General features: G+C 40.8%; 1 protein-coding gene across 5 annotated transcripts in view; it reads right to left on the minus strand.

The window, feature by feature from the left end:
* Positions 1–17,937, minus strand: part of Elf1 (E74 like ETS transcription factor 1) — a 96,630-nt gene that overhangs the window by 35,163 nt on the left and 43,530 nt on the right. For all 5 annotated transcript variants that reach the window (XM_028878756.2, XM_028878803.2, XM_028878794.2 and 2 more), the window contains exon 2: positions 3,817–4,107. In XM_028878756.2, the coding sequence (XP_028734589.1) occupies positions 3,817–3,888 (72 nt within the window). In that variant the 5' untranslated portion in view covers positions 3,889–4,107. The remainder of the gene's footprint in view (positions 1–3,816; positions 4,108–17,937) is intronic.

A 17,937-nucleotide genomic window follows, 5' to 3' on the forward strand; every position in this document is an offset into this window, starting at 1 on the left:
ACACACCCCAACCAGGCTGGTGCCTCATTCTTCCCATCATCTTGAAAACCTCCTTGACTCTAAGACTTCTCCAGTAAACATACACACTAAACACAGTACACTTAAGAAAATAAATCTTTAAAGCAAATTCCTATGCCCTGCTTTCCAATCAGACTAGGGGCCCAGCCCAAACTTTCAACCTTGAAGACACCACTCTGAAGATCTGATTTAGTCATGAAATGACTTCCTTCACCTCCAATTCTGAACAAATCAAACACTCGGCATTTCCTGCTGTCACAATGAGCTCTCACAGTATTTTGCCATGCGCCAATTGTACGACATATACGTATGTGACGAGTTGGTACGGAAGTAAAAACTACACCTTTCACTGGATATTTGAACACATTTGGACAAAAAAACAATTTTTCTGAGTAGGTTCAAATTATCCAGGTTCTCTAAGTTATTTTTCTGGGTCTATTTAAAAAGAAAAAAAAAAAGATTATCTTTAAAAATTATTATAGCATTTAAATAACACGGAACTAAATAACTTTTTATACTGTAAGACATATAATAAGTAATCAAGAAAAACACACGGATGAAGTCGTTCAATATTTTACCTAAATAGAAACAGGAAATCGCATTTGGTTTGTTTTTCTTTTGTTGCTTTCTGGGAACTCGGAACTAAACCTCTTGTATGTTAGGCAAGCATTCTACCACTGATCCTCATACTTGGCCCTCTCAAACTCTGGGATTATAGGCACACACTGTGAAATAAACAATCCCCAGGACCGACCTAGGGCCAGGGAGATGGCTCAGTGGGCTAAGGGCCACGCCACCAAGTCTGACAACCTGTGTTGACCCTCAGGACCCATATAGTGAAGAGAGAGAGCCCACTCCTATAAAATGTTGTCTGACCTCCATATCTGCATCACGGTGCATACACACTGGATGAACGGACGATGGATAGACGGACGGACAGACGGATGGACGGACCATGTATTCAGAAGCACAGCAAACCAAGTTCATTTTACACCTGCCAGCTCTAGTATTTGCCATTTATTTCATTTTATTATATTTTTCCTTTTTTTTTATTATTTCTTTTATAATTACATCATTTTCCTCTTCCTCCTTTCAAACCCTCCCATATACTCTGCTCTCTGAAAACATAGACATAAGTAATAGTATACAGACTAGGCAGGATGTATTTGAGAATATATACACATCTATGTGGCGGTTTGAATGAGAATGGCCCCCACGGGTTCATAGATTTGAATGGTGGCCACCAGAGAGTAGCACCGGGTTTGAACGCATTAGGAGGTGTGGCCTTGTTGGAGGAAATGTGTCACTGGAGGTGAGCTTTGAAGTTTTCAAAAGCCCAAGCTAGGCCCAATGGTTTGCTTTCTCTTCCTGCTGCCTGCCAATCCAGGTGTAGAATCCTCAGTTACTTCTCCAGCACCATGTCTGCCTGCATGCTGCCACGCTTCCCACCATGACAGTGGACTAAAGGTCTGAAACAATAAGCAAACCTCAATGAAATGCTTTCTTTTATAAGAGTTGCCATGGTCATGGCATCTCTTCACAGCAACAGACCACTGACTAAGACAGTACCCATATATGTATGCAACAACAAACAAGTAATGAAAAACAGAGGCTATGAATTTGAAAGAGGGAAAAGTTTTTCTTTTTTTAGTCAGAATAAATTGTAATTTGGCCATGCACCCCCAAAAGTTAGGCTCAGTAAAGGTCACCTTAAGGTTTTTTTTTGTTGTTGTTAATTGCTGTTGCTGTTTGTATGTGATACATGGTAAACATAGATGAGCATGTTTAAAGGCTAGGGTTATATCCTTAGATTTAATTCCCAATATAGAAGAGGGAGAGAAAGGGGGGAGGGATCTAACCACAAGAAAATATATGTTATGATTCCATTTATATAAAATGCCCATAATTTGCAAATATACAAGGACAGAGAGCAAAGTAATGGTTTCCAAGGCTTAAGTCGGGTAGATAGAGTACACCACCCTTTGAAGTGGGGATTATCTTATCACATACCAAATCTATAAAGTGATAATGAAAACAATGTAAGAACTACATAGAGAGACCCTGTCTCAGAAAAACAAAGCACAAACAAAGTAATAAATAACAGAGCTGGGTGGGGGTTAAGCCACCAATACCCTTCCCAAAGACATAAAAAAAAAAAACAAAAGCCTAAGATCAATTAAGTACATCCAGCATGGTAAGAGCATTATTGTGCAGTATACCTCTAAGTCTACTTGTCACAATAAGAACATGGTGTTATAACGTAAAATGTCCTTGTGGTCAAGAGTGTGACAGCCAGTGCAGCAGAACATGATGGTGAGTGGTTCAGGGCTCTGTCCTCTGTGCCACATCAAACCTCACCACAGCAAGCCTGGGACCTACCACGTGACCTTTTATCTGAAGAAGCCATAGTCAGCACACTATTTTTCAAACTTTAGTACTTACACAAACATCCTGTCTTAAAACAATTCAAAAACACTTTCTCCTCCGAAATACTGTCTTCTATTGTCTCTAGATTAAGTTTCTATCGATATTAATATGCTTTTAGTTGTGACCTTCTTTCCCTCAGTTGACTCTCGTCTTGATTTTAAGGCTACTGAGTCCAAATTCTCACCTTTTGTAGGTATATTTATAAATTTTGTATTGTATTACTTTGGTATACAATACAAACAGCTAAGAAACTGCAATGCCCTGCCAAAACTAAGACTCAATTGTGTTATTTGTAGTAACTATGTTTCTAGAATAAAAACAGACATTAAAACTGGTCTACTTAAAGTTTGGGGACCAGGCTTACTCCAGCCTGTAAATCAACCTTATGGAGCACACTTAAACCCACTGCCTCTTAAAAGATTCTTAGCAAACTAACTCTAACTCTACTCAACACATTAATTCCCACACCACCTCTTATATCCTTGCCTTTTTTTTTGGTTTTTCGAGACAGGGTTTCTCCATGTAGCTTTGGTGCCTGTCCTGGATCTCGCTCTATAGACCAGGCTAGCCTCAAACTCACAGAGGTCTGCCTGGCTCTGCCTCTAGAGTGCTGGGATTAAAGGCGTGCTCCACCACCACCCAGCTCATCCTTGCCTATTTTAAATTAAGTGAATTACCAAGTTCCAAGAGATTTTGTTCTAGCCTTTACACACTGTGGACAGATCAGAGGATCAAAGTTAAATTTAAATCCTTTACCTCAGTATCTCTTGAGATCTTAATTCATGTAAAGGCAATAACTGACACAGCATATATTCCACATATATGTATGTATGTATTACACACACACACACACACACACACACACACACACACACACACACACACACACTTCATGAACGGTAACTTCAAAAGTCTTCATTCAATTCCCCACCAGATGACAAATCCAGGTATGGACGAATTAGAAAACTTCCTCAGGGTCATATTCTTTGGACTGAGAAATGTGATTGTGAGATGGCCACATTGTTTAATCTACTTGAAAAAAAATAGCCCATAATTAAAAGATTAATTATAGACATTGGTATGTTCTCTAGACCTTTTTAAAGTAATTTGAAATATTACTTGGGGTAGTTACTTTTTGGTATCACTTTAGAAAAACAAGATGAACCACAAATATTTCCTTGTTACCACATCAAAATGCTACACTGTATGTAGCATTTACATACAGTGAATTAACTGGTACTTAAAATATGAAATGACATTACTGCCAAATATTTAATTTCTAAATTTTTTTCAGTAAGTTTTCCTACTATCAAAGTAAATAATATTCTGATACTAATGAAAACTCCTAAACACCGTTTTTTTCTGGCTCACCTGCTGTTCATCCTCCATGACGTTACTCGCAAATTCAAACACTACGTCGTTCTGTTGGACAACAGCAGCCATAGTAAAGCATTCCCCTTAGATCCACATGAGAGAGTCCCGAACAGGTCCACGTCCGGAGCAGTGGGGTGCAGTGCTGGTTTGCTAAAGCCCCTGGGCAAGACTGCAGTTCCTGCAGACCCAGGCCTCTTCAGAGAAAGGAGTGCTACAGGTTTCCTTGGTTCGTGGACATTCTAGCAAACAGGCACTTTTCCTGAAACAATTCTCTGGGTCTTCTCAGGCCTGAAAAACAAAAGCTTAGGTTAGTCGTGAAAATGCAACCACCTGGCTAAAATGTAACAAGTGGCACAGCACGGTGTCTCCAAGTATCATTGTTGCTCTGAAGTAAAGTCAGCATGGCTAGTAAACACAGGGCTTTGTTTTTAAAGACATGCTGTCTTTGAAGACTTCATTCCTGAGATAAAATCTCCCCTCATTACTTTTGCTTTCTTCCCCAAGCTATACGTGAGTTAAAGTACTGAATGTGTGTGTGTGTGGGGGGGTGTCCAGTAATAATTAGGAAATTTTAAATCCCAGCAGAGGATATATAAAGTTACATTCTTTCCACTAACCAGCAAATCACCTACGTGCACATTAACCACCACTCTCTGAATAATTTCCTAACAGACTCATTTGTCCTTAACAGCAACGCTCAAGCGCCATCACCTTATATATATATATGAAGACAGTTAAAGGTTGTAAACGCTGTTTTACGAGCTTTTTAAAGTGAGCAGAAACTAAAGCCTACTTTTCTGTCCCTGGAAACCTGTGCTGAGTGAAAACGCTGGGCGTTACCATACTGACCCTGTCTTCAGGGGCTTCTTTTTGAATGCACTGAAATGTAGCCTTATCTCTAACACAAGCAACAGGAAGGAAACTGCACTTGACCACGGCACGGCACGTCAAGTTAGAACATGCAAAGGGCTGCACTTTACAACAGCAGAAAAACAGAAATGCAACTGAGGAGCAAAAACAACCTCACAGAGTTCTGAAAATGCATGCTAAACACATTTGTATATTAGTGTTTTTAAAAGGTAAAGCTACCACTAATAAAATTAGAATAGGTGTTAATCACAATTGTATTAAATATTAAATGCTTATGGCCATAAATGTGAGGCTTTAAATAGTCATCTTTCTTAAATCTAGTGATTTGAAACAGCTTTTATAATATTAATATAAATATTTCAAAACGATGACAGCCTGAAGTAAAAGGATGTTGACTAATCCTAGCAATTTAATCATAAAGAAACAAGTTTGGGAATAAAGAGACATGGTGAGTCAGTTTCCTGGAAAACTTACGTCTAATTAGCAGGAACTAGCCAGGTCAGGTACACTATTTCCTAATTTCTGTCAAACCAACTCCCTGTATATTCCATGTTTTAGAGATCAACATAGATCACTGTGATTGTCATAATTGGAAATCAAAGTAAAATAAGGATTAGGAATTCAAATCAGATTTTTACCCACTAAACTCAGTTCCAAGCCAATGGTGTCCAATTCTGACCTACCCCAACCCTTTCAATAGCAATTTAATGATAACATTAAGAAAGTACTTTTTAACACAGTCTGGTCGTTTTTTGAGCCTAGAGAAGAAAAAAAATATTTTCATGTTTAAATCGAGCACAGGTGTATCAACATAGATATATACTTGGCCTTGTACAAACATTATTTATTGTTGCCCTTCAATTATTACAGAACCATGCCAGGCGGTGGTGGTGGTGGTGGTGGTGGTGGTGGTGGTGGTGGTGGGGGTGGTGGTGGTGGTGGTGGTGGTGGTGGTGGTGGTGGTGGTGGTGGTGCACACCTTTAATCCCAGCACTCGGGAAGCAGAGCCAGGCGGATCTCTGTGAGTTCGAGGCCAGCCTGGGCTACCAAGTGAGTCCCAGGAAAGGCGCAAAGCTACACAGAGAAACCCTGTCTTGAAAAACCCAAAAAAAAAAAAAAATTACAGAACCCAATTCCTCTATAGTAACTGCCTTACATGTTCCCCTATACACGATAGCTTTGTTTCTGCCTCCTTTCTTAACTTCCATTATCCCCATTCCTGGAACCCATTATTCCCATTCCTGGAATGTTCCCTCCCATCTCTGAATCTTATCTTCCCATTCTTCAAAGTTTAAATCACATTTTGTTTTTCTGAGAAAGGGTGTCATGTAGGCCAGGTTGGCCTCAAACTGGCTATGTAACCAAGGGTGACTTTGAACTCCTGATCCTCCTGCATATGCCTCCCAAGTTCCTTCATAAAGTCTCCCAACTTCATGTCTCACCCCATAAGGACTGTTCCCTTCAAAGTCACAGCACTACTGCCTACAGTGCCAACTTGACACTAACCACAGTGTCTCACATTCTAAAGTGTTGTTCACTTAATTCAACCAAATGAATGTTCCAGTGCTTGCTGTCCCAAAACCAGTATGCAGGAAGAAGAAGAAAGAGGAGGAGGAAGAAGAGAAGGAAGAGGAGGAGGAGGGGGGGGGAGGAGGAGAGAAGAAGAGGAGGAGGAGGAGGAGAACAACAACAACAACAAAACCTCTCCTGGGGAAAGCAGAGTTTTAAATTTCTTCTGTACCCACCAAACCTGTGCCCACACTAATGACAAGAAGACTCATGTTAATGACAGATACTGTTTTAAATACCTACCATTGAATATTCAAACTATTTCTACCTATATTCTTGATTTAGCATTGAAGTACTTCGGATAAGGAGGAAATTATTATCAACTTCAAACCCAAGAGCAAGAAAATACAAACAGGATGGAGGGATGCTGGTGACATGGAAGTTTTTCTGTAAACGGGTAGGTTCAAGGGCATTCTAAAACCTGGTTTTCTTATTAAGCACAGAGGACCCATGTGGATAATCTGTATAAAGTTCCAAAGTGTACTTTTCTCAGCCACATCTCCACAGTGCTACTGTGCTTTACTGACTGACCTTTGGAAATTTCAAAAAGAAGGACAAGCAAAGAAAATAGCCTGACCTCACAACACATGACTGACAACCTGTAAAAATAACCCCAAATGGCTGCCCCAAACCACCACCACTCACTCGCAGAGGCAGGAAAGAAAACTTAGCTCCCCCACAGTTTCTGTTCACATGTACAGGGAAGCTCATTAACTCAAATCAGAAGGCAAGCATTTTCTTTAGTTTAATTAGGCCTCTGACGCTCTGTGCCTTCCTCCTCCTCCTCTTCCTCTTTCCTGTGTAGGTTTGCTGTGGCTTTAAAGTGGTTCCTGAGGAAAAACCTTTCTGATTCTTAAAGCAGACATATCTTCTGTGGATGTCAAGGGTACTGAAACAACATGGCTCAGCTCTATTAATTTTATTGAGTGACAAAACTGATAACTAACCCAGAAATCAAGTTTTCATTAAAGAGGGGAGGTGCCCAGATCTTGGGCTCCGTGAGCACAACACAGCTAACACTAGAATCTCATTTCTCAAATCAAAAACTCCATTACTGTAATATACAGTCTTGCTTCGAAATCTACCTATTCCTTTTGCCTTTGCAGTTTAAAACACAGATTTAAGTAAATGTATATATCAAATTTAAAGGGGGGGGGGAGGACTCCACTTTCTCATTTTCTCCAAATCCAGCCAGTAAAGTAGCATATCAAGTGCATCTCAGAGTCTCTGAGTCACTGTGTCTAAAATGTCCAACACAGACACCATGATGTTTCCTTAAAGTTATTTCAGTTCAGAAAAAGATATGGGGCATTAAGATTGAAACAAAGGAATGTGTTCTACCTGAAAACAATTTAAGAACCTCGGGAAATGTTAAACTTGTTTCAAAGCTAGGCATGGAGGCACAAGTCTGTAATTGCAGGCAGGAGTTTGAGGCTGGCCTGGGGGACATAACCAGCCCTTATCTGAAACAGCCAAGCAAACAGTAATACCAAACTTGTTTAAATTTACGCATTAATGAGTCATATATTCAGGAACAGTGCTACTATAATAGTTCTCCAACATGTTTTTACAACATGATAAAGCAAGAAGGAAAAAGGAGAAAACTCTTCATTCACCATAGAGTCACATGCTGCTACCTTATTTACACATTTTTGAGAAGTAATCCAGTCGGGCATCCAAACAAATTTCCAGACTAGCTCTAATGCCTTTCGCCTTTGGAGAGCTATACCACAGAAAAGCTTAGAATTAAGATTCCTAAGCTCTCATCACCTATCTTCACACTTGAGGTAAAGTCATAAAACAAAACAATTACATGAACTCTAGCCTCAGACCACTTGGGTTCTGCCTCTGAGGTGCCGCCCTGAGCAAAGTTTCCATACATTCGAAGAGTGCTCGTTCTGTTCAATGAGCATAATAAATGGCAACAAAACCGAGAGCTGTGAAAGTCATCTGTGAAATACTTGTGCAGCTAACGGACTGCAGGCCGTGGCAGGGCACCTGCCTAGAGAGACACTGGCTTCTGTCCCTGGCCCTGCTTAAAGAAATAGCCAAATACATGTGCAGGATGTCTGGTCTATGAGCTGAACTCAATAAACATTAGCTTAATTATAGCTCTGAGTATAGTGTGCAAAATATGCAACAGGTGCACCTCAGTTCCCTAATTATTTCTTAAGTCCCATTTCTATAATCACTGAGAGTCTTTCTCCACAATTACTGGCTTGACTCCAACACCATAGCCCATTAGCAACAAAATCTAGGTTGACTCCAGCGCCTAACACTCTGGTATGCTTTTGATAAATCCAGTGTATAAAGGGTAGGGCTTTAAAAATTCACTTATGGGGCTGGAGAGATGGGTCAGCAGTTAAGAGCATTGGCTGTTCTTATAAAGGAACCGGGTTTAATTCTCAGCACCCACATGGCGACTGTCAACCATCTGTTAACTCCAGTCCAGGAAGTATGACAACCTCACCCATCTGGAGCACAGATATACATGCAGGCCAAACACTCATGCATAGAAAAATAAACAAACCAATATTTTTTTAAGAACTTAACAGAGTCTAGTTAGGATCCTATCTCAAACACCGTGACTAACAATTTTAAACACAAAACACTGGTTCACATTCATGGCTGCATCGACTCAATTCAAATTGTTTTTGTATAACTTATTATAAAATATTTCAAATATAAAAAAATGAATAGAAACCTGTGGTGATATATTGTGTCCCCCACTGTATTGTGCACCCTAATTAACGCTTATCTGAGGATCAGAGGAAAAAGCCAGCCACTAGAGTAAACACAGAAGTCAGGCAATGGTAGCACATGCTTTAATCCATCCAGATCTCTGTGAGTTCAAGGTCACACTGGGAACAGAGCCAGGCCTGGTGACACACACTTTGGATTCCAACACGAATTAACCATAAAGGTCTGGAGGTCTGTACAGACAGACAGACAGAAGTGACAGAGCTTGGCAGGAAGAGGAAGTGATGGAGCTGGGAGGAGAGAGGAAGTGAGACTGCAGGGGCAGAAAGGAATATAGGCGTGGGTATACAGGAAGTAGCTCTCTGGAGACTGAGGTGTCAGTGAGGTGAGGTTGGCTGTGGCTTGTCCTATTCCTCTGATCTCTCAGTTTTAACTCTAATATCTGACTCCAAGTTTTTATTAAAAAAAGACCTTTTAGTAATTCATCTCACAGAAACCTGCCAAAATCAATTCTTCATTGAATATAGAGCATAAAATATAGGATTTCTTGAGAAGCATTTCAGATATAAAAATATGAAAATCCATTAAGATTTTTGTTGTTGCTGCTGCTTGCTTTTTGTCTTTTTTCCAGACAGGGTTTCTCTTTGTAGTTTTGGTGCCTGTCCTGGATCTCACTCTGTAGACCAGGCTGGCCTCGAACTCACAGAGATCCACCCGGCTCTGCCTCCCGAGTGCTGGCATTAAAGGTATGTGCCACTACAACCCAGCAAGATTTTTTTAAGCATACTTAATATATTAAGATTTTTATTTTTATTTTTATTTTTTTGGTTTTTTGAGACAGGGTTTCCCTGCGTAGCTTTGCGTCTTTCCTGGAGCTCACTTGGTAGCCCAGGCTGGCCTCAAACTCACAGAGATCCACCTGGCTCTGCCTCCCGAGTGCTGGGATTAAAGGCATGCACCACCACCGCCCGACTAAGTTTTTTTTAAGATAGGTGGCGATGGCACATGCTTTTAACCCTGCACTTTAAGTTCAAGGCCACCCTGGTCTACAGAGTGAATTGTAAGGCAGCAATTGAAACACTGTCTTGAAAAACCGGGGGGGGGGGGGGGGGGGGGGGGGGGGGGGAGGAGATGGGATTTCTTTTTTTTTTTTTTTTTTGGAAATTACTATAGTACAAACACATTCTGTGGAAAATGATAAGGAGACTCAAACAAACACAAGGTTTTAGACTAGATCACTCTAGCTCAAGAAGATGAAGGGCATCAGCAGAGGAACTGAATGGCTAACCAATTATCCAGATGACATTTGTGTTTACAGACACAAGCTAGCAAGGCAGCAGTACCTCAATAAATGGAATTCTGTAAAAAGTGTACAACAAATACCTGAACAGAAAGCATTCTTACATCAAGCCATAGCTAATAAAGAGACTTTTGCAAAAGTCTTGAAGTATTCTAAGAAAAGCAAGGGTATTTGGAAAAATGCATCAAAAATTAAAGAACACAAAATGAAAACAGAGAGGCTCTACACAAAAATTAGAAATCAGAAGCAGTAAACCTGCAGCCTATGACCCTGGAATCTGTGTGGCGGGCCACAGCTGGGCTTTGCTCTAGTCTGTTTTTCAATATGTTAGAATACTAGGCAACAGAAATGAAAATCAAGTCTGTCGTTATCAAACTAAACTGCACAACCTTCTTGAGCTCCAAACACCATCACTCTAAAAATTTTGTAGAATCACAGGTTTGAGAGTTGAAACACACACACACACACACACACACACACACACACACACACACACACTTATGGCTAACTGAGGACTACACATTCATTGAAAATAGAAAAAGGTAAAAGGAAGTTGTTAATAGACCATATGATCAGCAAGTATCCATACACTCTTTTCATGACAAAGAGACACAGCGCCAATTAAGTAGACACTAAGCTGAATCGGAAATACAGCATCTCTTACGGCACCCCATGTAAATCCTCCTCCTAGCTTTAGCCTTATTTTACTTTGATATCTACATACCATATTCTTACTTTACAGCTTCACTCAGCCTTAAAATGAAGTAGAAATAATAAATAATAAAAATTTGTAAGCCTTTTTATACCACTATCACAACTTACTAACTCATTACTCTCAGATAATGTTTATTGATGTTGTTCATACTCTTCAAGTGTAGTATCACCGCCATCATTTACATTAACAAATGTGAACATGGGGATCAAAGATGACTCCGGAGTTCAGAGTGCCTGCTACTTGCCGAGGACCTGGGTTTGGTTGCCAGCACCTACTACAGGCAGCCCACAGTGGCCGGAAACTCTAGTTCCTGGGAACCCATCACCCTCCTCCAGCCTCTGTGGGCACCAAACACATGTGTGGCTCATATACATCCAAGAAATAAACATAGAACATAAAATAAAATATATAAATCTTTAAAAAGTTAATGTGAACATAGGAAAAGAAACACGCCACAATGTAATCATCATTATGTACAGAGAATTGAATTTCCCCAGACGAGAACAGTATTAGTCTAGTTACCCACAGGAAGGGGGAAAGGAGAATAATTTTATTTATTCAAATCCTTTAGATTTTTTTTCCTGTGCTTATGAGTGTTTTGCCTGTCTATATGTCTGTGCACCACATGAATGCCTGCTGCCTGTGGAGGTCAGAAGAGGGCATCAGATCTCCTGTATCTGAAGTTATAGGTGGTTGTGAGCCACCCTGTGGGTGCTGGGAACACTTGGGTCCTCTGCAAGGACACAAACATTTTAAAACAAACCTCACTCTGAAGCTCTCTCTAAGCCATGTGTCACAGACACAGAATGGGGGAGGGGCACACGCTAAAGCTCAAAGTAAACAAACCATATCTCACTGCATCAGGCCTTTCGTCATTTAGTTAGAAAAGTGGGGTTGGGGATGTAGCTCAGTGGTAGAGCGCTTGCCTAGCAAGCACAAGGCCCTGGGTTCGATCCTCAGCTCCGAGGCGGAAAAAAAAAAGTATACCAGGTATGGTAAACTTTAATCCCAGCACTGAGAAGACAGAGGCAATCAGACTTCTAAGAGTTCAAGGCTGTGGGGCTGGAGAGATGGCTCAGCAGTTAAGAGTACTGACTACTCTTCAAGAGGACCCCAGGGGTTCAATTCCCAGCATACACATGGCACTCACAACTGTCTATAACTGTAGTTCCAGGGGACCCGACACCCTCACACAGACAACCATACAGACCAATCACTAATACCTATAAAATGAAAATAAATAAATAAATAAAAAAAAGAATTCAAGGCCTACCAGGTCTACATAGCAAGCTCCAGGCCAGCCGATGCTACATAGTAAGACCCTGTCTCAAAAAAGCAAAATAAACAATAAAATGCTAGGGGCTGGAGAGATTGGAGAGATGGTTCATGAGTTACAAATGCTCACTGCTATCCTAAGAGGACCAACGTTCATTTCTAAGCACTGCTGTGTGGTATACTCATATACATAAACACAAATAAAAATAAAAACCCCTTTAAACTAAAATAAAATGCTTAAAACAAGCCATGGTTGGTACTGGTCTGTAACCCCAATATTTGGGAGTTATAGAGGCTGGAGAGTCTGTTCTAGTCTAGTTTAGACCACATGAGACCCTGTCTCAAGAGAACAAAAAACAAACAAACCTTTGAAATCCTAAGCTTTTAAAAAAAATTAACCTTTTAATTTTTTTCAAATACTCAATGGAATACAAAATTGTCTCTGCGAGGGGAAGAATAAAACCAAGTTTCTGTAATTAGTACCATACCACCTATGTGGCCACCAGCTTGGTTTTGTTCGTTTCTTGGAGACAATGTTTTCCTACATGGCCGTGGCCGCCCTCGAACTCGGGGTCCTTCTTACCCTTTACATCTGTCTCTGAAGTGCTGGGACCTCGGGTGTACACAATCACTCTTGCCTCCCACATCTTTTAAGTAGCTAGCCATTCGGTATAGCTACTTACTATTGGGCATCTGTTCATTTAAATCAACCGTCTTTATGTTAGTCATTATTTAACTAGGAAAGGAGGACACTAGACATTTTAAAATTGAGAGACAGCACAGGGGAGTGAGGCGTCCATAACTTCACCCAAACTGATTTTACTTCCATACAAATACAGCACAAATGGCGGCTTTGCATATGAAGCCTCAGACAAGGTTCTGGTGACCCAGCCAAAGCTGAAGCAGGTCTTCTTCCAATCAAATTCACCTTAGCTTTTTCCAATCAAATCAACTATGTTCATTTTAAAGACATCAGTATGATCAAACCAACCTGGCTGACTTTCTACACGTTTGCCTTTCTGCTGACACCCAGAGGAATAGTCCAGGCCTCGGAGGGAGGCTGCCATTACTCCCCACACCTGAAATTCCAGTTCTCTCACATACTTCTCCACTTTCCATTATTGGCCACTCAGCCTGCCTGGTATCAGGTTACAGTCAGGCAGCATTTATGGTACCTGAAAAGCCAACAGATCTCATACCTAGACCTGTTCATACCTGTGGTCTCAGGATTAACTCTTTCTGAACACGTTCTGAAACCGTGAGAATTTAAAAGAGAAACCGTGAATGATAATCATAAATTTAGTCATGAAAAAAATTAAATTCCTTTTTTAAAAAGGCTGAAAGTTATCACCAAAACATTAAACCATGCTTTATTATGCCAATTAACCGTCTAAGGAATTTTCTTCTGTCCAGGACCTAAAACATGAACTCTGACAAAAAAACATCTACCCAGAGAATGCAAACATGTTAAAAATGTCCTTATCAGCAAAACCTGTTCAGGCAATAAAACATTTTTCCCTACAACAAACAAGAATTAACTTGCAAGAAATCCGTATTCCACTTCTGTGGCTGTCTATTCCTCTGGTTAATATTTTCATTTTAGGAAACCAGGCTCTAGCGCCATGGTTTTCTCATCGGAGAGAATAGCTGATTCCCATCAGTAACACTTGGGCTTTGGCACTGACTGAGTGAGGAGAGCCAGAGAATGTGCTTAACCTCCAGAGCCAGGTGCCGCTCCACAATAATCCCAGCATTTGCAAGTCAGACACCAAGCCTGGGGTACAAATTGAGATCCTCCTTTTAAATTGAGTGGGGGTGGGGGTGGGGGTGGACTCAGTCAGTAAAGTGAGCTCAGTCTCCAGAACCCACACCATGTGTGGTGGCGCCTGCTTGCAATCCTGGTGCTGAGGAGACAGAGGAGGATGATCCTCGGTGCCTGCCAGCCAGCCAGTCTAACCTAATTGAGCTCCAGGCCAATGAGAGACCCTGTCTTATGGCTGGGGAATCCTTATAATCCCCCTCATGACTAACCGGCACCTCGGCTTCTAAGTCAGTGAAAATAGAGCCTCTGCAGCACAGAGACCACAAAGACTGGAGATGGGAAAGCGGAGGCCTGGGCTTAGTAGTACAGGACACACAGCTGAAATACTGACAGTGGGGCGGTGGTGGACACCCTGGACCCCAGCACTTGAGAGGCAGAGGCAGGCCAACCAGGTCTACACAGCGAGTTACACGGAGAAACCCTATCTTGAAAAACAAAAAAAATTTACAATTATATTTGAAAATACTGACAGTGTTTAAAAAGCATGTGTATAACTCTATTTCCTATTTATACATCTTAGAAGCAAACTTCATTGTAAGTAATCTGAAGATTTGTGACATATATGGGCTAAATTTTTAGGACTTTCATCTTTTAAAATATAAGGACTCAATTTTTAAATCACTTGAATCCATGTCAGCTACACTAATTAAAGCCCCCAGCTCCTTAAACAATGGGGATCCAGGGACAGAGTGTGAGGGTCCTAAACACCTTGCAACAGTAAAAGATCCCTCCACATTTTGTTTCTGAGACAGGGTTTCACTTAGTGTGTAGCCCCAGCTGGCCTGGAACTTGCTATGCAGACTGGGCTGGGCTTGAACTCAAAGACCCACCTGCCTCTGCCTCAACCTCTGCCTCCAGAGTGCTGCAATTAAAGGTATGCACCACCACTGTGGGAGATAAAAGGTTCTTAGATATCCAGCGACCAAAATCTAACTCATAACCAAATGTGTAATGAGTCTAAGATATTTCAGGAAGCACACATTCATGCTGCATCATGGAACGTCACCGCAGGAACACACAACATGCCTACTCTGCACCATGTACATCACTACACTATGAGATGTTGTGAACATTGCCTGCAACCTTAGCTCAGACTCAAGACTACTGTATGTTATCAACTGCAAAGTTTTTTTTTTAACATGTTTTGTGTTCTTATAGAAACATAGGTTTAACTATAGACAACAAAGACTTTTAGTGTCTAAGTATCAAATTAATATATATTGGGTTTGTTTTAGAATGTTTGATTTTTAAAATTGCTACATGTGCTGATTTGAGTTTTATTAAAAAAAAAATGTTCACTGAGGTCAGGGAGATTGCTCAGCAGGTAAAGAAACTTGCTATCAAGACTAATGACAACCTTTAATCCCTGAAACCTGAAGATGGAGAGAACCAACTCCTGCACGTTGTCCTCAGACCTTTACACATAAGACCTTTACACATAAGCCATGGTACACACTTACGCACGTGTATGCACACACACACCAGTAAAAATTTTAAATGTTAAAAAAATTCAATAAATTTTATCTTAGGATTAAGACAGAATTCCCAACAATTGGAAATAGCCCTAAGCATGCTTCTGCCATTTTTGTACCACGTAAATTTATTTATATGAAGCAGTACTCTCTGCTTTCTTAATTATAAAATTAAAATCAAAATATCAATCAACTCTGAAAAATGTCAAAGGTGTTTTATGCCCTACAGTATCAAATATTCAGCCAAGATTTAATTATTTCATGTAAAAATAAACAGGTAATCCTCATTGGCATGTAAATTTGTTTGTCTTTAATAAATGATAAAATTGTGTGTATATATATGTATACACACACACACACAAAAGAACTGTTCTATTTAATTTTTTACATTCATTTAGTGTGTACAGCCTGTGTGTGGTTGGGGTGTCAGTGAACAGCTTTGCAGGAATTGGTTCTCCCTTTCATTAATTATGTGGATCCCGTGGAATGTACTCAAGTTGGTAAGCTTCGCAGCAAGCATCTCTACTCACTGGACCTTACAAAATAATTCCTTATGATTCCGTATCAGTAAATGTTTGCTTTGGACACCTATTTTACATATGCATATAATCAGGGGTCAATGTAAAAATTCTTATGAGAAAAGTGGCCGTAATTAGAAAATTTTCAGGAAGCCCTAAAGTGCTTTGGTGACAAAGGCTGAGGTTTTCTCCAGTAGGAAATGGTTAGCTACCCTCCTTTGATGTCTATCTAGAGCTAATCAAAAGACCTCAGACATCTATGTTCAGAGGCACCTCTACTATGATGGATTCAGGAGTGAGCGATTCATGAATATTGACTGAATTTACCTAAGGGCAGTACTGTGGAGAATACAGAAAAGTAATGCATTGCCCTTGGTCTAGGAAGTTTACAGTGTAGTTCAGGAAATAAGATGAAGACAGCTGAACCCCAGAAGGCAATATCTGATTGTTAATAAAGCAGGTCAGTGATGTATCCTTGCAGCCAATCCAGGGGTTTTCAAACGGGGCTCTAACTACAGAGCGGGGTCCCTGTGCTCTCACAGCCGGTGCAAGTCCCACTAACCTGGGACTGCTGTTCAGAAACAACAAGAATAGCTGTGACCAGCACTGCACAGATGATGATGTCAAAACTGTCCGCTTCGGGTCCCTGGGGTAAGCTACTCTCCTGGAACCCTTTGTCGATGGCATAGAAACTCTCAACAAACGTTTTTCAAGTCTTAGGTTATGGCAAAAAAAAAAAAAAATGTAAATAAACAAAAACTGGCTTCACTGATGAACTGTGTTTTGTTCTCTGTCTACGAGAACAAAGGCAAGCAGAGGGATGGTAGTACACACCTGAAATTCCAGCCCCAGGAAGGCAGAGGCATGAGGAGACGATTACGAGGCCAACGTGGAGCACATATTGAGTTCCTGTCTCTATGGCGCTGCATGCCTACTCTCCCAGCCTAGGCTACACCGGAAGTTGAAGGCCATCCTAAGTAGTATACTTAGACCGTATCTCAAATAACTTCAACAGCAGCAAAAAGCTAAGCGGGTGGTGCTGGCCCGTTCCCCAGCTACTCAGAAGCCTGGCAAGAAGACAAAAGCTGAAGCTTGAGCTACAAAGCGAGGTCCAGGCCAGCCTGGCAGGCAACTCACTGAGACCCAGCCTCAAAACCTGTAAAAATGGTTAAAAATACAAAACATTTAAAAGAGGGCTGGGTTTTCTGGCATAGGACTTGCTCAGTATGTGTGAGGCCCCATTTTAATCCCCATTATCACCAAACAATTCACACACTAATTAATTGTTTTAAAGTTATGAGAAGGAAATGGAAAATGACAAGGTTTTCTCCCTTCCTTCCTTTCTTTTTGAGACAGGGTCTCGATGTTTAATCCTGGCTGGTCTGGAACTCACTATGTAGACTGGGTTGGCCTCAGATTCACAGAGAGCCACCTGCCTCTCTGCCTCCTGAGTTCTGGGATTAAAGGTGTGCACCACTACACCCAGCCAAGATTTTCTAAAACATGACTATTACATTCTTTGTACAGGCTGTTCCACTAAACACCAAAATAACCTTCATTCACGTGGATAGCAGTAAAAATGAAATATAGGGACTAGCTGCATCTGTGCCTGACTATATGTTGTCAAGTTGAATTAAGTATTTTGAATAGATTCAATAAAGCAAGATGATATCCATGGCAGAATCCATTTTCTTCGATACTTAATCCCGCCCGCTATCACCAGCATCCAGGAAAGCTTCACTTCTAAGGACACAGCTCAGTGGAGGGCGCTGATCATTCATCTTGCATGTACAGAACCCTGGCTTTGATCCCCGCCCCACAGAAAAAGGGGAGGAGGAGAAGAAAAGAAAGGAAGAAGGAAGAAGTGCTCCTTTTAA

Source organism: Peromyscus leucopus, chromosome 9 (assembly GCF_004664715.2).
Source record: "Peromyscus leucopus breed LL Stock chromosome 9, UCI_PerLeu_2.1, whole genome shotgun sequence".
In the NCBI taxonomy this organism is placed as follows: Eukaryota; Metazoa; Chordata; class Mammalia; order Rodentia; family Cricetidae; genus Peromyscus; species Peromyscus leucopus.